This window comes from Eurypyga helias, unplaced genomic scaffold (genome assembly GCF_000690775.1).
Source record: "Eurypyga helias isolate BGI_N326 unplaced genomic scaffold, ASM69077v1 scaffold4750, whole genome shotgun sequence".
NCBI classification, from domain to species: domain Eukaryota; kingdom Metazoa; phylum Chordata; class Aves; order Eurypygiformes; family Eurypygidae; genus Eurypyga; species Eurypyga helias.
In genome coordinates this window covers 92,442-115,190 of record NW_010227499.1, presented here as the reverse complement: position 1 = coordinate 115,190, position 22,749 = coordinate 92,442, and the positions used below count along the sequence as shown (strand labels likewise).

At 43.5% G+C, this 22,749-nt stretch overlaps 1 protein-coding gene across 1 annotated transcript; it reads left to right on the top strand.

Annotated features, from left to right (window-relative positions):
• Nucleotides 1–679: 679 nt before the first annotated feature.
• On the top strand, nt 680–15,659 carry WT1 (Wilms tumor 1; the record flags this gene model as incomplete). Its single annotated transcript, XM_010156356.1, has 5 exons — nt 680–782; nt 2,133–2,283; nt 9,880–9,969; nt 12,041–12,124; nt 15,538–15,659. Coding segments are annotated over 5 exons (550 nt in total), but the record flags the coding sequence as incomplete, so codon positions are not given.
• Between the last annotated feature and the right edge of the window lie 7,090 nt (nt 15,660–22,749).

The window sequence follows — 22,749 nt, the reverse complement described above, 5'->3', positions numbered from 1 at the left end:
CGTGTTGCTGCATGAGGAATCTTGAAAATGTGTACCTAGTAGGGATAAGCTGGGTTTGTTTTACTTCTTTTTATAAAGGGTTAATTTGTAGCGCATCCTGCAAGCTGATATCTGGGATAAATAGTTTGGACACTGATTTGTAATCTCTGTTTATGAGTACATGACTGCTATTCTTATAAATGTCATCACTTTCTTGGTAGTATCTGGTAATATCTGAGTCATGAGGTGCTGACAAAAATCCACTGCGCTTAATGTGAAACTTGAGGCATTTTGCTCATTCCAAAAGATATTAGCAATAGGCAGCCCCACATTTAACTGATAAATAACGTGTATATGTGCACATGACACAGTTATGCTGCTATGTGGATTTTTTCCTTTTACCTAAAATCTTTGTGGAAATACATCAGAGTTCAAATCATGACAATTTTTTTTCTTACTGGACTGTCTAAATGGTTGCTCGCAGACGTACGTACGGAGTCACTGCATTGTGCCAGCGGGAGCAGATCCACACGAAGGCATAGCAGGCTTCCTTTGGTGCATTTCATTTGAACGTGGGATACCCTGGCTCTAAAAGCGAACTCTGCATATGTTGTCATCGACTTAAGAAATTAAACCTCTCACGTGGTGCTGAGTACTGAAAAAAATTTCATTTTTCCATTATTCCCCTCTTTATTTACAGCCATACAGCAGGATATGAAAATGAGAACCACAGCACTCCCATGTTATACAGCTGTGGGGCCCAATACAGAATACACACCCATGGAGTTTTTAGAGGCATACAAGTGAGTATAGCAGGGCATTCTTCATAGGGAAGTTAAACTGCTGCCTGTTTACAGTGTTCAGTTACTACTTTACTGGTATTTGTAAATCCATCCTCGACTTGCGGTTTCCCTGTGTTATCAAGAAATGCTTTACCTAAGTGTCCTGACTTCACTGAAGCCATTGAAGTATGATGTAGAATTTCTTTCTGATACAGTCATTTAAAAATGTTTATTTCTTCTTTTAAAGTATATCTGCAAGGCAGTATTCCTTACCAGCTTCTCAGGATGGTCCAAAATATATGATCCTGTTTCCAACGTCTAGCTGCAGTCCCTTTGGCCGTGTGGAGCTTCTGTGGTTACTGTGGGCTACCTCTGACAAGTATATATTAGAAAGTGTTAGATGACACTTTGCTTTTAGGGATTTCTGAAAATTTACTAATTCAAACATATTTCCTTAAACAAAATATGATAAGCGATTGTTTCCTAATGATTAAGTAATTAGTGAATATTTGGGAGGAACTTACCATTCATGGGAGTTAATTTCCTCCCTTTCTGAAACAGTCATATCTTCAGTGAAAGATATACCTTCTTAAAACTGATGGCAAAGTCATTACATAATATCTGGTTCTTCTGTGTTGTCAGCATTCATCCATGTTTTTAGATAGCATCTTTTCTCCTTTTCCTTTCCTGTACAGTTTAACAAGTCATTATTCAGTGGCAGGCTCTCCGAAATCAGCTGGAGAGCCAGCTTTTGTTGAGTGAGTAAAAGTAAGCCACTGACATTGTTTAAGGAAGTTAATTATCCCAGAAGGGGAAGATCATCTTTGATGGAGCACTGTGACAGTGGCCAAAATGCATAAGGTCTATTCACCGGCTCCACATAGGCAGTCTTTCTTGTTTTGGTTTTTTTTTTATGAATTTACATTAACCCAATACATTAATTTCCTTGTCCATTAACTTCATGAGAATTTAAAATAAAGAGGAGAACGCTGCTCTGGCTCGTGCTAGCTCTTACGCTGGTATAAGCCTAAAACCATTTCATATGCCACTGAGTGTTCTTCCAGGATTGTGTGATCGTACCTCATCATGAGGTCAGAATGTGGCCCATTTAATCCTGAGTATAAATATTGATCAGAGAATTTAACAAATAGATTTCATTGTATTTCACCTTCAAATAATTTTAATGCTCTGCAAAAAACCGATTAGAGTATACTGAGGTTGTACTTCGTTAGCGTAGAATAAAATAAAATCACCTCTTTGCAGTATAATATGTTTAAGTATCTCGTCATCCTTGAGAAGTGCCTCTGATTGTTTGTCTTTGAATATGTTAACTAAAAGCTTGAGAACATTCACAAGTCTCTGTCGTTGTAGGATGTCCGACGGGTGCCGGGGGTAGCTCCGACTATTGTCCGATCAGCAAGTGAGACAAATGAAAAACGGCCCTTCATGTGTGCGTACCCTGGCTGTAACAAGCGATACTTTAAGTTGTCCCATTTACAGATGCACAGCAGAAAGCACACTGGTAAGTGTCAGCAGGGATCGGTATAAATCACATTACAGCACCGGACAGCAAAGTGGGGGTGGGATGGTTTTAAAATAGCATAAGGTGCAAGAAATGATCTGCCAGGTCAGGGGCAGCGAGAATCTGTCAGAGGAGGTATGTATGTGCTCTGTCATCCAGGCAATCCCTCTTTTGGGTGCAGGGGACTCTGAATCCAGTGAGGAAAAACACAAGAGCAGTGCTGACAGCAAGTAGGTCGCCCCCCTCCCTCTCTTACTGTTATAGGGCATCATTCAGGGCTGTGAATCTTCCCCCACCCCCATTTGGGAGCATCAGATCTTAACTGGTGTTAACTATTAAGAAGTTTCCTCTGCAAGAGGAACCTAGTCATCTAGCATCCTCTTGTTCCGCTGTGTAAACCTTTTCTGGTTGGGGTTTGGGGCAGGGATTGGCAAGTGAACTCCCTTGCGGTGGGCTCTTCCCGTGAAGAATTGAGCCTGAAGCCTGTCATTTGTAGGCTGAGATCTGGATTCTCTCTGAGTTCAGGAAATACAAGTTACACCCCAAAATGTGGAAATGAAATGTCCTGATGCACATTGCCAAAGATTAAACAGGATTATTCCTCCTATTGGGAGATCTCTATGGTTGGAAATGCATAATTATGGTATAGCATTAGATATTCATTATTTTTGACTGCCGATCGTATTTTTGTTTAGACAGTTCTTCCTGTGCTAATCTAGAAATCTGTGGATAAAATCTGTACATAGGGGTGCTCGGTTACCCATTAATGTGATGGAAGGTCAAAGGGATGAGGCAGACGACAGGGAAGGCAGTCCATCCTGTTGGGGCTTCCTAACATTTCATAAAAAATAGTTGCAAACATTTCCTTTTGGAGACCCTGTGGTGACGTTAGTTAATTGTGTAAAATACAAGTAAGAAATGAACGTTACACAGCGTTTTTAATTTCTTAATGGGCAAGTCACAAAATACTCAGAGTCATCTTCCGTGTGGCTCAGATTACAAATTCAAGATAATTTAGATGGTAACTGAAATTTAGTCTTCAGAGCTGGAAGTGTACAGAAATGCTATTCTATTTTCTGTAAACAAATTTGAAACAGAAGAAAACTTGGAGATCTTTTGGCCTCCCATTAACTGCAGTATTTTTCTTGAGTATGCTTAAAGGGTTCTGAATTTTTCTCATAATCACGATTTCTTTCATTCCTAAATTAATTTAATCTGTGTTTTAACAGTCATATTTTGTTATGGTCCTGTATTTTATTCCATTTGCTTGCTTGGCTTTCACAATGTTATTTCTGGATGCATCACAAGGACTTCAGCTTCCATCTTTTTTTTCCCCTGAAAGTTCAGGAGAAGATTTCCAGCATTATGCTACATATAATCTAGGCATGTAGAGCCACAAAAGCCACAGGAGACATGGGGGACAGGACTATGGCTGTCTAGTATCCCTGGAGAGACTTGTCCCATTGTCTTGGAGGTCAAACATGCCCCTTCCCTCTCCTTTGGTTTACCTGATAAAGGAACAGGGTAGGAGAAAAATGTGTTATTTTCCCCCCAAACGTCTCTTCTGTACAGGTGGGCCCAAATTTTCCACCACTATATTTTGATACGTTGACAACCAAATGTAGTATTTCTCAAACCTTTGCAAGTTGCTTTCAATGAAAGGCCAGCTTGATTCCCAAAGCTTCTATTTGCTGGCACAAAGGTTGCCATTGATACGATGGTGTAAGCTTTCGAGGTTGGTTGCAGCTAGAGAGGAAGCAAGGGCTAGAGAACTGCTGGTGTCAGAATTGCTTGGGTAACTTGCCTGGCTGAGGGATCAGAAGGGAGTTCTCCCCTTTATCAGGCTGGCAGGTTTTTATCCTCGGCCTGTTGTATGTGTACTAGCCCTTTCCTATGATTATTGTCTGGAAATCTTACTTAACAAATTCCCAGCTGCTGTAGAGGCTTAGAATATGATGCCCTTAATTTCTTGTCTCCTTCTGTCATCTGTTAGTCCTAGTTTTTGGGAGTGCTTGGTGAACTGTACTATATGGGAGCGTGTGGAGTGGACAGTCTGTGAACACTTCGGAGTTACCATCTTTTCTTGGCTGCCTGGGGTGGTCTGGAGGTGGTGGCCATAATGGCCTCATTCAGTCCCATGCCCTTTGGGAGTCCTGGGCAGTTGAACTAGCTGTTGTGACGCAAATCCACTTCCAGTCTCCTTTGTAACTTGTCTTTCTCTGGCTAACGCGCATTTGTCATTCAGTCCCATGCCCTTTGGGAGTCCTGGGCAGTTGAACTAGCTGTTGTGACGCAAATCCACTTCCAGTCTCCTTTGTAACTTGGTGTCTTTCTCTGGCTAACACGCATTTGTGTCTCCTGCTTGTGGAAAAGCTGATTGTCAAAAGCAAAATTTGGAGACCAGTTTTCTGCAAAGGGCAGATCAATCCTCGCTGTGAAGGATGTGTGTGTCTTGTTGGTAACAGTCACTAGCCACAGTTGACACTTCTCTGCGCCTTCTTTCTTTTCTCCACCAGCTTGGTTGTGAGTGCTGGGGATATCTTGAGGGGCCAGTATGGCTAGAGTGAGGCCGTTGGTTTGTGTTGATAATTATGTGTCAGTCTCTTGGCCTCCCTGATCACCTTTCTGTTTGTAACCCAGTAAACTCCAAAACCCCCTTCTGGAGCTCTCTACTAGGTACAGAAATCGGACTTGGTGGAGGTAGCATATTAGAAAGTAGTTGGCAAACACCCGATATTCTTGGTAAACAAAGGAACTCTCCTCTCCTGCTTCTGATGGGGAGGGACCCTGCCGAGCCAGTCCGAAGTCAGCAGAGCTGTCAGATGTCAACTGAAGAGGGGGATAATTTGGTTGTGTTTGATATACCTCTCTACAGCCAACAGAAAATTTTAACTAGTCCTCCTGTAAGGTGGTTCTGGCTTCACTCAGGTGTTTGAAGCTCTTCCACCCTTCTTAGCGTAGTGGTAGGTAAATTTTAAAAATTATGAGCACGTGATTTGAAAACAAGCTGTTACCTGTATCTAATATTGAACCAGCAGGTAGTATCTTTGCAGAATAGTCTTGGCTCTCAACTATCTTTTTCCTTTCTGTAATAGATACTCACAGAGAACTGGCTCATCAGCTCTTCCATTCTTCACTGGTTGCAGCATTGCAAAATCAAGCAGGGCCCTGAAACACCAAACTGGAATCTATAATCAGTTTTTACCAGTGTTTCAACACAGCCTTAGTTGAAAATATGTTGACATTTTGTACCCTCCAAAACTGCTTATCCATCGTTAACAATGCCTTTATTGAAACATGTACAGCCAAAAAAGCTTTTTTCTTATCTTGGTGTGTTTTGCTGCAATAGATAGGCCTCTGAAAGAAAATGCAGAAATACACAGAACTTTTCAACAGTGCAGCAATTCATGTGAGTTGTCATCCTGTGGCAGACTTCAGAGCCTTCTTTGCAGAAACAAATTGATGTCTAGACCTCCATAAATTTCATTTATGGTGGAAGTATCAGCATTCTTGCCAGAGACCCTTTGGGTTCAGTGCCACACACTGGAAAAATTGGATTTATCCTAATGAAAAACTGAGTGTCTGCCTGTTTGCCAGGGATATTCTTCAGCCTAAATATGCTCAGGTGAGTATGAGAATCTGCAAATCGGAGGTTTTCCTTTATGTGGTAGGGGCCTCAGCTCTTGGTGGTGAATTTCTGAGGCTCTAGGGCATGTAGGTAGGGCACTCTAGTAATGATTTTTATGCTCATCATCTAATAATGATTTCTTTGCTTTGACAAAAGCAAATACCCTTTTACTATGGCATGTGCCACCGTGCTGCTAAATGCTTTACAGTCATTAGTGAAGTTCATTCTTACACCACCTTTGAAAGACAGAGCTATGCCCTCTATCTTCAGAGATGACAAATTGATAAAGAGGTGTAATTGTGCCTGAGCTGGGAACTGCACGGGCTCTTCTTGCTGCATCCTTGCAATCTTCTGCTCTCCTGCGGGCATCTTTGGTGAGCTGCGGTGGGAGACTGCTGGGCTGGATGGGCCTCTGTCCTTGCTCGGCGTGGACTGCTTTTAAGCTTTCCCTTCTGTGGCATCAAATCAGCTTTTTGATGTATTTAAAATGCAAGATTAGTTTCCTGACAGTCATGACATCTCATGCCTGAACTCCGGTGTGACGATGACCGAAATTGTTACTAGAAAGGCTCCCTACTAAATAGAGAAACGTAAATTTAATCCAAGTTTGCTAAAGCAAAATACGTGGATTAGAAAAATGTTATCTTAGTGAGGTAAGTTGTGGTTATGGGGTTGTGCTCATTTGATTACGTGGCCATACAAGAAAAGGGGTTAAAAATCGATGAAGGGAGTATAGACAAGCCTTCAGATGCTCACTCAGACTTGCAGGCTCTGGTTTCAAAATCAGCCTCTTCTCCTCATGGTTCCTGGTCAGCGCGGGCAGGCTTTTGCCCTTGCAGCACTCCGCTGTTAAATGCAGTGATTATGAATGTTTCCTGCAACGGCAGCAGCAGTGGGAATTTGCCCATGTGTCTGGGCAAACGAGTTTGCTCCAGAGAAAATGTGCGTGCTTCCTCTCGTTTAAGTTAATTCTTTTTAAGCAAACAGGTTTACTTCATTCGAAGCATTTGTTGCAGTACGTGCGCAGGCTGGCCACACTTGTTCTGTGATTGTTGGCCTTCCTTTTTCCAGAATAATTTCCTAAATATTAAAAGACTGCTCTTCCCGCTATCCTCTTTCGACTGTTTCCTTATGCAGCCCATTGAGCTTTTCTTTTGTGTGCCCTCTTTCAGCAATGAAATGTAAAGAATCGGGGAAGCCCCCCTAGTCGCAGGTGAAGCTTCATCTTCACCTCCTGTTTTGTTTTGCGGTTGGATGTGGTCACATCGGCAGGTGACTGCGTTATGGGATGTTTTTCATAGCTTAAAGGACTTTAACCTTTCCCTGGAGAGGCTTTGGTAGGCCTGGGGAACTGGATACTGCTCGAACCCCTCTCTGTGTGGTGATTTAATGAGGCACTAACGGACCTTTGCTAATCTGGGGCATTGCTGTCGTCCTGTTCTGGTGAAATTTATGGGAGTTAACAGGTATGTGACAGTTGGCTTTGGCAGGCATTTTCCTTGGCACTAACTGACACGGATGATGTAGAAGGAATGGGAAATTAGGATTTCTGTTCAAATATTGTGCCTCTTTTTGTTTGTTTGTTTTTTGTTTTCTATGCAGTGTCAGCATGTCTATGTAAGCATCTTGTATTCATTCCTTTATAACACACACCGTCTAAATTTGCCCTTAATTTAATCAAGATTATGTTTCAAAGTGTCTGAAGAAATACTTCCATGTGCATGCCATCAGACCCGCTACACTGTTTTATTCAAATACCTCCTTAACCATCTTCTGCGTTTATATTGCAATTAGCAGACAATCATCCTGTCACTGCATTCTGCTCTGCTGACATTCCCCCTCTTAAATCTGCCAAAGGGCTGAATTCCTTGGAAGTAAGTGGTTTCTGAGAAGCAGGCACCCCCCCGGGAGTCCCTGCGGTCAAAGTGTACGGAACTATTTCAAACACCTGTGGCAACTTTAATCCCTTATGCTAATAAATTAAGCAGAGCAGACATGGAAGTTGTCCACACCTAGGTTGGAGAATCAGTGAACTCCTTTGGGTGACCGTCACAGGAAGTCAGCTTGTTCTTGCAGATTTCGTTCCTTTGGTGAAATTCTGATCTCAGCCACCCTGGTATGAATGTGGAATGCTCTCCGTAGTATGCTGCCCATCCTCTCGCCTCACTCTAAGGCTTCTGCTTTGCACTGGACTAGTTTGCATGGGTATCTCAGAACACCAGTGCAACCGAATGCATTTCATAATAAACTCAGCAATGCAGATGCTCGCAGTGAAGATTTATGGAAGTGGTATGTGGTTAAAAAGACACCCAGAGAAACTGAACCCACTGCCCACTTCAGCTCATTCTTTCTTTAGGCCCTTCCTGCTGGACCTTTGTTTTACATCTCGGCTTTGCAGAGCAGACAAAGCAGGTCCCAGCTGGTCCTGTGTGTCCCTTCCATATAAAACCCAGGATCCTCCCAGCTTTGCAGCGAGAGCTGTTCCCTTACACCTTGGGCTGAGGCCTCTGTGCAGGGCTGTGGCACTGTAACCTGGCTTTACCTAGGTACAAATGTAATTCACAGAATCACAGAATCACAGACTGGTTTGGGTTGGAAGGGACCTTAAAGACCATCCAGTTCCAAACCCCCTGCCATGGGCAGGGACACCTTCCACTAGACCAGGTTGCTCCAAGCCTCATCCAGCCTGGCCTTGAACACTTCCAGGGATGGGGCATCCACAGCTTCTCTGGGCAACCTGTTCCAGTGCCTCCCCACCCTCTCCGGGAAGAACTTCTTCCTGATATCCAATCTAAACCTCCCCCCTTTCAATTTAAACCCGTTTCCCCTTGTCCTGTCACTACAGGCCCTTATAAAAAGTCCCCCCCCGGTACTTCCCTTCAGGCACTGGAAGGTGCTATAAGGTCTCCCTGGAGCCTTCTACTCTCCAGGCTGAACAAGCCCAACTCCTGCAATTGCATCTGAAGCATGTGCAGGATCCCAGTACCTGCAGAGGGGCCTTAGCCTGATGCAAATCAGATCTGAAAGATCATGCGGCTCCTCCTGCAAGAGCATAAGGCTTATTTTTTTTTGTGCTGGCCAAATTTCACTACCTCTGTGGTATGCTACACGCCAGCAGTGTTCCCCTCTTTCCTCAAGCTCCATGGTTGCTGCATTGCACGTTCATGGGGTTGGTGAAGTCCTTTGCATTGAAACTCATGTTCGTTGGAGACACTGGCTTGTAGGATTTCCTTTTTTAAAGAAGTCAGAATCTCGCTTTGAATTCCAGAGAAAATCCATCCTGAAGACCTCTGCTGAACAGGAGGTGGAGGAATAGTTTCTATTTACAGGAGGCTTTGCCATAATTCATAGGCTTGCCTGCGGGAGGTGTGCAGCTACCTGAGAAATTCTGTTCAACGGTGCTTTGTGGAAGAAACGTCATTTGTGTTTTGGGGAAAATTATGTATTTTCCTGTGGTTCAGTTTTGCTCACTTTCTTTTAATTCATTTAGTGTGGTTAAACTTGCCACCTACATGGATGTAATTAGTTTAGTTTTTGCTTTAAATCCAATTTAGAGCAAACTTCAAGTTATTCCCTTGTACAAATCTTGTATTACTGAAACAGGTGGAAGGGGCTTAATATGATTTTCAGAGACGCATTAAACGAGAGATTTCTCTTCTTTCCCAGCAGAAAACAATAATTAAAAAAAAATCATGCCAATGAATTTTTTTGTAGCTTTAATCTAATGGGCTCTTTTTTAGAATGAGAAGATTCGGAGTCAGTGTCAATGCAGTAGAATTCTGCCAGCCTTTCCCCACTGCTTCCACCACAGTTGTATGGTTTTAGAGCAAATGGGTCCTGGTGTCCCACTGGGCTGCTTTAGACAGGAAGGAAGGCTGAGTCTTTTGGTTCATGTTTCATCTTCTGCATCTAGTTGAAGCATTCCCTCATTTAGCAACATTGTCTGACAAACTGTTTGTCCTTCACAGGTGAAAAGCCTTATCAGTGTGATTTTAAGGACTGTGAACGAAGATTTTCTCGTTCAGACCAACTCAAACGGCACCAAAGACGACACACAGGTTTGTTCATCTATATGTGAATGGTGACCCAAAAAGTATACATCCAAATTCTGTTTTGGCAATGTTGTGTCTGCTCATACCTGAAACCCATAGTGCCAAATTCTTGAAGTTAGCTCTAGGAGAGGACTGTAGCTGGGTTTTTTTATTGGCGTTTCAGCACTACTGTGGTTGTATAGGTGACTCTTTCATGCTGCTGCCATCTTTTTGAAACCGCTTTCTTAATGAAACATTATCCTTTCTACTGTATCCCCAATATGGGGAATATATTATTTTTTAAAACCAAACAGTTCTGCAAGAAGAAGTTGCCAATGAGTAACCTGATGAACAGTACTGTTGGAATTCCGACACTGCTGTGGCAGTACTAATAGGTGAATGTACATAACCTGAAAGGCTGGTGGAAGTGCTGTGCATTTATATGCGGAAAGCAGCAGTGGAGAAGGAGTAGCCACAACACCTATAATGCTTAAGACCCTAATTCAGCAAACCACTTAAGCTTAGATTTGAGCCTTTCTTGAATTCTGCCAGCTGAAGAAGGATTCTAGGAGCCGCAAGGAGAGAAACATCAACGGTCTGGCAGGTTGGATTGCACCAATAGCCTGGAAAGTGTACAGCAGTTCACATGCAGTGGAGGGGGCAGCAGCAGTCATGAGTGGGTCTGGGTCCAAGCTAGACTTCTGTATCTTTCTCAGTGAATCTTTTACTGGGTGAAATGTTCCAAGGCAACCAAAGCTACTTGTGAGTTCAGTTCAAATTCAGCAAACTGGTTTTTGTGCATACACCATTTCCTGAAAATGTCAGGACAGCCCTTTTCAGCATTTCAGGAGTTCTTGGATGCCTAGATTAGGCCAGAGGGCTGGAGCACCTCTCCAGTGACGAAAGGCTGAGAGAGTTGGGCTTGTTCAGCCTGGAGAAGAGAAGGCTCTGGGGAGACCTTATAGCACCTTCCAGTGCCTGAAGGGGCTACAAGGAAGCTGGGGGGGACTTTTTACAAGGGCCTGTAGTGACAGGACAAGGGGAAACGGGTTTAAATTGAAAGTGGGGAGGATTAGATTGGATATCAGGAAGAAGTTCTTCCCGGAGAGGGTGGTGAGGCACTGGAACAGGTTGCCCAGAGAAGCTGTGGATGCCCCATCCCTGGAAGTGTCCAAGGCCAGGCTGGATGAGGCTGGGAGCAACCTGGTCTAGTGGAAGGGGTCCCTGCCCATGGCAGGGGGGTTGGAACTGGATGGTCTTTAAAGTCCCTTCCAACTGTTCTATGAATCTATGATTAGACTGACAGCAGTCATAGCGGCCCTTCTCAAAGTCACAGAAGAAGAGAGGGTGATGACTCCAGCACCCTGACTGGGAGTGGAACCTTGGGAACACTCTGCATGGAATGTGAGAAAGGGCTTCAGAGTATTTCTGTGACTAAGTCAGCAACAAATTCCACTTGGGTCTCCTGTATCTCAGGGAGCAGCCTGACAATCGGTTTACTCACTGTTCTGGGGTGGATTTCTGCCCACTACTTTTCTTGCTAAAGATGTTCTATCCTACTTTAACGGTGTTATTGAGAGATGTAGGAAGTGTCTCTGAAAGCTGGTGGTAAAAATATTCTATCAGGATGATACATTTTTAGCAACTGCAACATATCTGTGTTAAGCAGGCTCCAAGACTTATGTGTAGTGTGTAAAGTAAGCAGTAGAAGTGTAAAGTAAGTTAAGCCTATTGGGAGTATATAAAAACATACCTCTGCACCTCTATTCTTGTTATGTCATGTTTGCTCACACATGATACCAACAGTGCCCAGCCACAGAATTAGCAGTTTGCAGATCCTCCCTAGACCAGGAGTGCAGTGGGTATTTGTTGATGACGGAGCTCTTTGGATGCTTCAGACCCAGACTTCGCAAGAGGTTGCAAGGGGCTGATAGCCTGATTAATGACTTTCTGTAATGCCTAGGCATGAAGCTGGGAGGAGCAGTTACAGTAACTAGTACCAAAAGATTCAGACTTTTGAAAATTCAGAAATAGCTGATTTCATTCACCCTTCCAGAAGGTGCTGGGATATAAGAATAGACGACTTTTATCTTTCCAGGTGTGAAACCCTTCCAGTGTAAAACCTGTCAGAGAAAGTTCTCCAGGTCTGATCATCTGAAGACTCATACCAGGACTCATACAGGTAAAACAAGTGCGTAAACTTTTCTTCACATTTATATTTCGTTATTTTTAAAGTTTAAATCAATGTTGTTGTAAATTACATGATTAGAAAGACTTTTAACCAGGAGTTAAATATTCAAAAGAACAGAAAGACCTTCCGAGTGTGCTGATTTTTCACTGTGACTGCATTCCCCAAGTGTCATAGTCACTTTTCACAAGGGGATTTAGGTGATTTTGGAAACTACGTTTTCTTTCTTCACCTTTAAAGAAACTTCAGCTTGACAAAATATATTTTGTCAGCTATTGTGAAATGAACATCACGCTCTCAGCCCACAAATGTCAAGTTGATCTACTGCCTTTACTGAAAAAAACCCTACAAGATAGAAATTTTAATTCTAGCTTCAGCCAAAGGTCTGTAATCTAAAGTATTCATGCCTACCCATGCTTCTCCTAAGTGTCAGTTGAGCCTAATGCAGGGTAGCACGGCAAAGCTCTTGCTGTTGCTGCTTGTGCTGTAATCTCTCCAGAAGATAAAAGGAGTGCCTTTTGCAAACTCACACTGACAGACACTAAAGTAAAAGCTTACTCAAATATTCAAGGACCTTTTTGCAGAAACCACAGTATTTCATATAAATACAGGGGAAAAAAATATAGGAGGCCATTTTAGGCTACTCTGCCCTCACGTAAATGTAAACACCATTAAGGAGCAACTGCAGCAACCCCTGTATTCTAGTGTTAAGTTTTAGAATTATTCCTATGAACTGACATTTTCTGTTCCCTTCCCCTATGTATGCAGTATTTTTACCAAGTAACTGTTTACCCAGCACTTTGACATGTTATTAGATGTCACAGTGTTTTCTATGCTGGCGTTAACCTTTTAAATTCAGTCTCTGTACAGATGGACAAGGAGCCTGAAAATCTCTTTCTCCCTGCTAAGGATTCTTTTTTCTCTTCTGGACCATAAAATCACATATTTAAGACTTTCAGAAATAAAAGAGCAGTTTTAATAAAGGAAATGATTCACCTGAGAATAATGGCATTTTCTGTGGCACTGGCCAAATAAATGCTTCAAGTAGCAGCCGTATTGACACTTGCAATCTGCAGACGGTAAAGGGCATGGCTGCGTTCCTGGGTTCTCCCCATAGCCTCGTGCTGAGCTGCAGGGCCTGGGTCTGTGTGCATTTGTGTGAAGAAAGGTATTTTCTTCATCAGCAACAGGTAACGTTCTGGTAGAGACAAAACGGCAAGCGGTTGTCACATGCTAGCAAGCCAGGATAAACTACATTCCCCGTCACATTTCATTGCTAACTGATCTGCTAATTCATGACTTCCCCTAGTCCAGTGGTTTTTTTATCCCAGTCTAGCTAAATCAGTGAAGAACTTGCTCCCTTTTTCTTAGTGAAACTCATCTCCCCAGCTTAGTTCTTCCTTGCTCCGTGCGATCCAAGCCCACACTGCACTCATTGCTGAAAGCAGCCTCGCCCCAGCACTGATAATGGCATAGCACGGAGCTCTGCTTGGGCTTCCTGCCTGCCGCTGGCTCAGGTTCCGTGCGAGCTCTGCGGCCCAGCTGTGTGCTGCTGGGATGATGCTCCCTTCGGCGCTTTTGGATGTGTCGTGCTCCTTTGACTGTAAAACACACATGTCTGCAGGGGAATGAGCAAGAGTGGTGGGTGGGGATTTTTCATCTCCATCTCACCCTGGAGCTTCATTCCTCTGTTTTTCTTGTACCCCCTAAATTTTGCAACAACACACCTAGCTCCAAGTAACTTGCTCCATGTTGAATCTTGATGACGCAAAGCACAGGTCACTTCCATCTAATTCCATGCCAACTTTCAGTCAATGGTCAAACTATTTGTTAAGCCAGAAATTCAGGGGGTTTTGCCTCCACAAGCAATTTTACCATGACAGCAATCTTTGCTGTAGAAAGCAAAAAAAAAAAAGAATCAAGGAAAACTCTATACATCTCTGTATAATTTTAGCAATGGAAATGTGATTTCTGATATCTGTACAGTGAAGCTGTACGAAGTAATTTGTGCTCGGCGTGGAACTAATAGAGATTGCTGCAAGGGGACAACCAGGATTGCTTGTGAAACAGCAAAACTGTGCTGCTTTTGCACTGGTAGTTCAGTGAAAAACTGGCCAGTAACAGATAACTCGCCTCAGTTCACAGGATGGTTTTGCTTCTGCTGCTGAGACAAAGGAAGACCACCTTCTACAATCTGTGGTTTTCATGAGTAGCCCTGGCCAGATGTGAGACAGTTGATGCTTTTGCCAGCATCTTTAAGGGCATAAAGTAGATTTTAAATGCACCCCCTCCATATATTTTGCATGGGATTTTGCAAACAGAAACACACAACATTTATGCCAATCCCAGATCCCCTTTTGCCTGAATTTAGGTGTTGGTGAAAAGCACAAAATGTGAGGCAAAGAAGAGCTGTCTGGGTGAGCCTGTACCACCCCTGTGTGTCCTGAGTTGGAGGGTATGAGGTGTGTAGACAGCACCGAAGAGCCCAGACCCAGAGCTGAACCTTCTTTAAATTATTGCATCTATTTGGGGGAAAAAAATAAAAAAATGCAATTCTAAGAGAAACATGACTCACCGGGCACTGCTCTGAGCTAATGAAAGCATTCCATCTGCATTCCTGTGGCATCAGAAACACGGCCTGAAATTCCACTTAAACATTGTAGAAAATCGGGAGACCAGATTAAACTGTAAAAAGGTGATGGCATTTCTCGTTAACGTTGAATGTGCTTTGCTTGGGGTCACTTTTAGCATGTTATGCTCCTGGGAATGTTCGAAAAATACTGAATATTTTAAGTCTTTAACATCTCCCGTAGATGTGAATCTACTTTCTTTAGAGGGTTAGTGGGAAGCTTTCCGTCGGGCTCAGCAGCCTTTGTGCTGAACTCTGTTGCTTCTACCTCATTCACTTACACTCACCAGTTTCAAAGGACTTCAGCCAAAACTCACTGAACAAGCTGGGAAAACTCTCCTTGACTTGAGGTCAAGCTCTGAACAGTCCCTGTCAGTTTTCGCAGTGACTAGCAGTACGTCTGCACCACAGCCCGGGGTGCGACCGAAGCTTGTGCCGCTGCCAGAGTGACTTTTCAAGTAGTTCGCTCAAGAGCTGAGAGTAGCACAGGCATGGCAACTCGGTGCTCAGTAAGGGCCTGCCTTCAGGAACAAACCCCCACAAAATGCTCTACGTCATCTGAAAAGGCTGTTGTGAAAGATCAGCTGAAGGAGATGTGAGAAAGCGCTGATGTGGGCAGGAATTGCGGGCACTCCCACACCCTCTCAGGACAGCCCGGGATGCCTTTCCCCCTGACAGGGGCTCTGCCTAGCTCCTCACGACCCCGCAGAAAGAAAACAAATAGCAGTCTCTCAGGCGAGCTGTATACCCAGTTAATAACAGGGTGTTTTGTTAACAGGTGAAAAGCCTTTCAGTTGCCGGTGGCCCAGCTGTCAAAAAAAATTTGCCAGGTCTGATGAATTAGTTCGTCATCACAACATGCACCAGAGGAACATGACTAAACTGCAGTTGGCCCTTTAGACAGTTCAAACAAGTGAATAAACCAGATGGGACATTATGAGCTACTGCAGACTTTATCAGCCATCTTCGATCACCTCTGTCAGAAAGCTGCAGCTGTCTTCGCATCCCATTTGACACAAGTTCACTAAACCGTAGGATTCTGCTCAGCCGGGTCTGCCATTTGGACTTAAGTTCCTACTCGATAAGTCAAAGAGGTTTTTATTTGTAATTTTGTTAAAAAGTGAGCAATATTGCCACAGTTGCAAGATTCCTCTATGCTTACCTTCCGTGTCTGTCCCCATTTTCCGGTTTTATTTTCACTTGAACTTTTCTAGGTACAGATTGTTGTACCTTTTTAAGTCCTGCAATGGGTAGGGTGATTCCTCCCTGCCGAAGGTAAGCTTTACGCCTACTTCATCCGTGCATATGCTGAGGTTTCCAAATGCTAGTACAGCTCACAAAACGAGATGGAACAGTCGCCTGGGACGCTTTGCGTAAACTTCGTACTCCTACTGCCAAAGAGCAGGCTTTTAAAGTTGGAAGCTCTGCTTTTGAATTTCACAAATCAAGCCTTTTTATAAAGGATGTATTTCTAGAGCAGCTAAAGCTAGATGAACCAGAGCGCCTCTGCACAGAAAACAAGAATCTTACCATTAAGTTAACTTGTTTTTTAAATAATCACATAATTGGTCCCCCAACACTGTTTTATTTGTCAATTAACTCTCTCCTTTCTCTCCCTCTTTTTAATGTATTGGTTTAAATTTATTCTATCACGAGATGCGTAGATCTCCTCTACACAAAACTAATTCCAATCATTGTAGACATTTAGGATTTGTTTACAATGTAAAGCCACACTGGTTATGTGGCTAGCAAGCTGTATAAACTTAAAACTGAACTTTTAATGGGGCTGGTCCAGGATCTCCATTAACAGATTACTCTTAAGATAAGTAACTTAAAAAGACTCTTTGTCAAGTATATGTGAAAAATACATTATTAGTGTAAGGAAATATATTATTTCAGGGTTTTGGGAGGAGGGGTTTATTATTTACTTTTAATTGCTTGAAATTGTGTGTATATATATATCTGATAATGTATTGCTCTTAGACCTCTAAAATTAGAAAGTGTATAAATATTAGATGCATCACTGTTCTGATGTTGTTGCTGTTCCAAACTATTGATAACACTAAGAATGTAACCTGCATTTTTCACTGAGCTTTCAATTAAAGCCCATTCAAAGAGAAACAAATGAGAGTCCAACAGATGTCTTGTTTCATGTCTGGTATTAAATTTCAAATGCCCTGTCCAATAGTATCCATTTTTTTTTTTTTGTATATAAAGGTACCACCAGCACTGATGACCACTAGTTAACCTGTCCAGGTCTTGACCACAATTTATCCATCTCACTTGGGAATCATACTGGCAGCAGCAAACAGTGTCAAGTTTCATATTGTGCTATAAACCAGTTGCTTCAATCGTTCGTCTTCTTACCAAACTGCTCCTTTTCTTTTGACCTGTAAGCTTTCTGTAAGAACTTTATAGAATAGTAAAACCCAGTTTATAAATAGCAGCACTGGCCTTCTGTAGGACTGCACTGAAACCGTAAGCACAGATAACTTCTTAGATTAGGGTGTCATAGGCTGACTTTTAAGTAAATGTTAAACTTAGAGTTGGTTTTTTTAAAAAGACAGTCTTTCTTCGATGATGAAGTGTGAAAATGAAGATAAAAAAATATTACTGTTTCTTTGTCATACTGCCTACTTTTCTTTGGAAGTAAGTACAGCCTGCCTCGGCGCCCTTTGACCTTGCAAAATATTTGTATCTCTTTAGCGAAAATCTTTAATGTATCTTGCCAAGCTTTTTTCCCTAATGTACACAATGGAGTTCCATGATGGGTTGAGCTTTCTCTCTTAAAGTGCAGCTGCATCGTCAGGAAAACTCAACAGTTAATTCTTCAAGTCCTCTTTTTCGCATGGGTATTGCATCACTGTTAATTACTGTTGGGGTACTGTGACTCATTTGTATCAGTCAACTTTATCTTTTGCTGCCAAAAGACAGCATCTCTCTGGAGAAACTCATAACAAGTGTGGCAAACATCAAATATTTGGAGCGAATGGTGTACATGAAAACTGCACAGAACTCAAAAATAAAGCAACTCCTCCTGCTTTCTTGAGAGAAAAGTTGAGTCGCAATAACAATGTCCTGTGATTTACCCAGCAGTCTCTGCAACTACAAAACAATCTGTTTTACAGTCCGCACCCAAATTAGAGAGCTGCCACGAGTGTTTATACTGAAAGTCAGAAAAATACAAATCAGTCTGCAGTTGTGCCCGCCTTAGTCAAACCTAAAGGAAACGGTCTTTAGTGAAATACAGCCGAAACTCCGCTGCAGCACAGGCCAGGCTGCCAGTGACCTGTAAACAGCTACGGCCGTGGTTTGGCTGTTAGCGAGCGGCGTGCCAAATAATAATAACGGGAGATGGCTACAAAAAATGAAGCGGGGCTGCTGAGTGACAGAGCATAGCCTTTTTTTTTTTGCTGTCGCCACTTTCTCAATGAAAGTACTTAGCACTACTCTGTTGTTCGACGATCGTTACGTCACCCAACCCGCCGATAATGGTGAAGACAACGGTGAATGTTTACAAGGTTATTTTAATTTTTATTCCTAGTTGTTTTACAGTCACTCTCATGGGAGGCATTTAATGTCTCTCCCTCTCATTTCCCTCATGTCAGGATTCCATCAGCAAGGTAAGCCACCTTTACTGAAGTGCTTTACTACGTGAGTCTCCCAGCAGCAGCCCGCAGACGCAACTCCTCATTTTGCAGCGAGCCGAAACTGCTCAGCAGGATGAGTTTCTGTGAGCTCCACCTCTGTATGAAAGATGAAGGGGCTGCACTCTATCTTACAAGTGTCCTTAGCTCTCTGGAAAATTTTCAATCCCACGATTAATTGAGCAAATCTTATGCCTCTGCCCTCTGTTCTTACACTGAAAATAGTGACCGCTGTTGCTCTGGCTGATGGTTAATGTCTTACTGTGGTTGGCACACTGTTCCTGTCCCGCAGCTTCATAGCCTCCCCCACTGGAGAATGTTGATTTTCTAGCTAACACTTCTACCTCTTTTGTCACTTCGTGATGTACAAGGTGTGTTGGTAGCAAAGGGAACGTGACCTCTCCTCTCTCTGATGGCGTCAGCTGAGATTCCAGGGTTCACTTGCACCAATATTGTCAAGGTAGGTGAATCCAGTGAAGCGTCCCTTCTGCTTTAGGAAAACCCGAGCTCTGACATGCCTAAACTGTAGCCACACGACCCTGCTTTGGGTGGATGTTGTATTATTGAAGGGTGCGGACTGTACTGGCCGCACAGGGGGTACCAAGTTGCTGCAGTCCGTCCTTCAGATGGGTGCTGATTCCTGTAAGGGAAGGGGGGGACTTGCAAAGAACGAGATCTTTGCTTCTCTTTCCGGGGCGGTTTAGGTGAGTTGTTCATTTTAGAAACCACTCCAACCAGGCCTATCTGTTTCAGGGTATCAGTAGGATTCATTTCACTGCTGCACCAGCAACCGGGAGCAGCTCCTGAAGATGCAGGTAGGTGCCTTAAATGAGTACGGGCAGGAGGATCACTCGGCTTTTTAGTTGGGGAACTCTTCCTTCCTTGGGGAAAATCCCCCTCCAATTAACAAAAAAGTAATTAAAGGCAGTGTATGCAGTTCATTATGGCACTAATGGACAAGAAAGGCCAGCTGCAGTATTTGGGAAGATGCAATAAAAGATTCATTAGGATTCTTCTAGTTATTGGAAGTCCTGGTGACACGAAAGAGCCTAACGAAACAGAAGACCTGGTCACAAAAGCGATGAGTTAAAAAAAAAAACCCAAACCCAAATCCCAACCCCACTCACACCATTCTAAAAATTAGACAATTAAGAGTAAAACCAGGAATGTAGCCAGAGCTATTCCACCTCAAATAATAAACACAAGGATAAGTTGCCAAGTGAGGTCAAAGCAGCAAATGGTAAAGTGAGTTTAAGAGACAGCTAGACACTTTTATGGGGAGAGAGGGGATTGAAGGATACAGTGACAAAACCGGGGGTAGAGCTGAGATAAACCCGGAGGACAGGCACGGTGGGCCAACAGCCTGAGAGAGTGCTCTGAGCCCCAGTTTCTCAGCGGAGGAGCAGAGCGGCTCTTGGTGCTCGGGGGAGACTTACCAGGGTTGTCGGCAGCGTCCCGTGCGGGATGAAGTGGAGCCGCCAGTTTGAAAGGAAGATGAGCCCAGCGGGCAGCCGTGGGCGTGCTCTCAATGCACTGGCTGTAAGCGCTGCCCTTGGTTTCACTGGTGAGGTGCCCTGGCAGACTTGCTAAAAAGCAGGTTTCTCAGGAAATTCTACCCAAGGAGCTTGTCTTCTTGCAAGTTACCAGTGCAAAGCCCAGAAAGAGACGCCAAAGGAAAAACAGGAAGAAAAACATTGGTTAGTTTTTCTTTTTTTTCATTCGCCCTGAAAGACTACTTGCAATATAGGACAGAACAGGGTTGGCTAGGATATGATTCCAATGAGGCAAAGACAAAATACACAAAGGTTATGTTCTCTGCTTGTAGGAAGCTTTGCATACTTTCACGTTGTCAGCACAGCCTGTGTTGATTCCCATAAAAAAAGCTGGCAGAACTTCCATGCCTTCAAATAGCAGCGTGTTGAAGCCTAGTTCTAAGCGCTCGGTTTGACGAGCAGATGTGGTTCCACCAGCACGGTGAGGTTCTTACAGGAAGGTGGTGAGGGAACCCAGACCAGCCTGGCTGCTGGAAGTAAGCCAGAGCATCAAAGAAGTGAAGTGCAGTTTTCCATACAGACTGCAATCCAGACTCAAATGCCAGCTTCTGCTCCACAAACACGTTACCGTTGAGGCCTCAGAGGGCTCTGGGCAGTGAGGATGGTCTGAAAGATGGCATTCTCCTAGACACACGACACATGGACAGATCTTGTGCTGGGTGCTGGAGGAGCACTGAGTGGCAGCAAGACTCTGCCCTGATGAGGTCGCAAGCCACAGGTAAGACAAGAGTTCAAAGGCACCGACAATCTTGAATGAGAAAGTGTAGACCCAGGCAGGGCTTTTCTGTTCCTGATGACTAAATGCTTATCCCATAGGTGTAATTTAATAGCATCACTGGTTTTTAGGTGAAACAGGATAGTTACGTTCCGATGAACTCATGCAGAGCCAAAATCTTAATCTGCAAAAATAGACTGAGTGGTCATGGAGAGACCTGACTTGGATGACTAGATAAATATAAAACTAGCTGCCCTTTCCCAGCATCAAAACAGCCTTTTTTTTGCAAGGGGATTATAAAAACAGGCAGGGCACTGAGGCACTTCAGTATGGAGGTGCAGGACAGAAATCCAACTGCATATGTTCTCAGGCTGTTTCTTTGTATGGCTCATTCCCATCTGAGTCATGCCCCAGAACTCCCATTCATTTGAATGAAATGTTGAAAAGCATAACTACAAAAAAATAGTAACCTCACTGCCCGGAAAAAAATCCCGTCTCAGAGTTTCTTGGGAAGTGGCGTGTCCTCGTGCACATGCTCTACTCGTACAATCATCACATCTGCTGAATGTTTCCTCCCAGGAAGGTCTCTGACATTTTTCACCGTGTCGCTGAGGTTTTTAGGTTAAGTTGTTGGCCTAGCTGCACAGCAAAGGTACATCGTAAAGACAAATAAAGAGGGTTTTATCTACTGTATGGCAAGCACTCTGGCCCAACAAAGACGCGTATTTAGAGCAGGGGAGCTATTTCCCTCTCAGCCACCAGACGGCTCAGCCCGAACGGTTTGCTGGCTTTTGGGACCGCGCTGTTACTGGGAACGCAACGCAGCCGAGCCGCCTGCTGCGGGTGGAGACGTTTGCTGACTCACACCAGAGTAACTAAGCAGCAGCCAGAGCTGAAGACTATCGTGTAACACAACTCAAAATGTAGTTCAGTGGCCTGAGTACGGTGTTGTGCTGTTACTGTAATTACAGTGTTGATCCAGGAGGATCTGGGTTGCTATTGAGAATTAGAGACTTTTTACATTCTGGTTGCCTGGGGCCTTCTTCAAAGGCCAAGCCCCTCCTGTCCTTGAGGCTGCCTAGGATGGTGCTTCATGCCCTGAAGAGAGGTGTGTTGTAAATCCCTCACTGCTCTTTACCTAGGCAGCGTGGAGACGCATCTTTCTGTTATTAGAAGGAAAAATTAATAGAGAATCTAAGAAAGGAAAGGTCACATGGCAGCAGGATTTGAGTTGCCTGCAACTGCCTGGTAAAAGATCACTGGACCTTCTGAAGTGTAAATCTCAAATTCGTTTTTGCACCGTTGTGGGATGAATGAAACCCTCTAGTCAGTCACTAGAGTGAAACCCTCTAGGCAGCTGCTTCCTCACCCCGCTGGGAGCTCCAGGACCTCAGCGTGGCTTGCTACAGGCTTCCCCCTGGTGAAGGCAGGCCGGGGAGGACGAACTGCAGTTTGCAATACTGAAGGTCATCCCACAGGCCAAACACCCTAACAACAGTCTAACAGAGCTAAGCTGTATAAATTCCTAATGTCTGCTGCAGGCAGAATCCAAACACTTGTGTCAATTCTGTACCATGCCCCAGACTGCCAAAAAACATTAATATAAGCATATTTATCTGGGCTGCAGTGTGTTACAAGAATTCATTAGGACAATATGTGATATGGTGCTGAAACAGAAGGCTGGGTTTCTCTGGCCAGATTGCTGAACTTTTACTACTGATAAAGACAATGTCTGCTGGCAGCATTCATTTTTTACTGGGCCATCTGCATCTAGTCAAGGATAACTTGACTTTCTGAAAAAGCCATTCATCAGAATCAACCCTGTACAACTTTCTCTTGATGAGTAAAGCAACACAAAGAAAGACCAAGATGGTTAATAAACTTCTTCGGGAGCAAAAGGTCAATGCTGGTGTAAACAAGGCAGTGTCATAGTACTATACAGAAGCATTGAAGTTTCCTGCGTGTTTATATGGCTGATGCCCCATTTCTTTTTTATCAGTGTTTGTTATCATTTATTTTGCTGTGCTTTAGCTGATCTATAAATCTTCATAACAGTGTTCTTTATTTTCTTAATT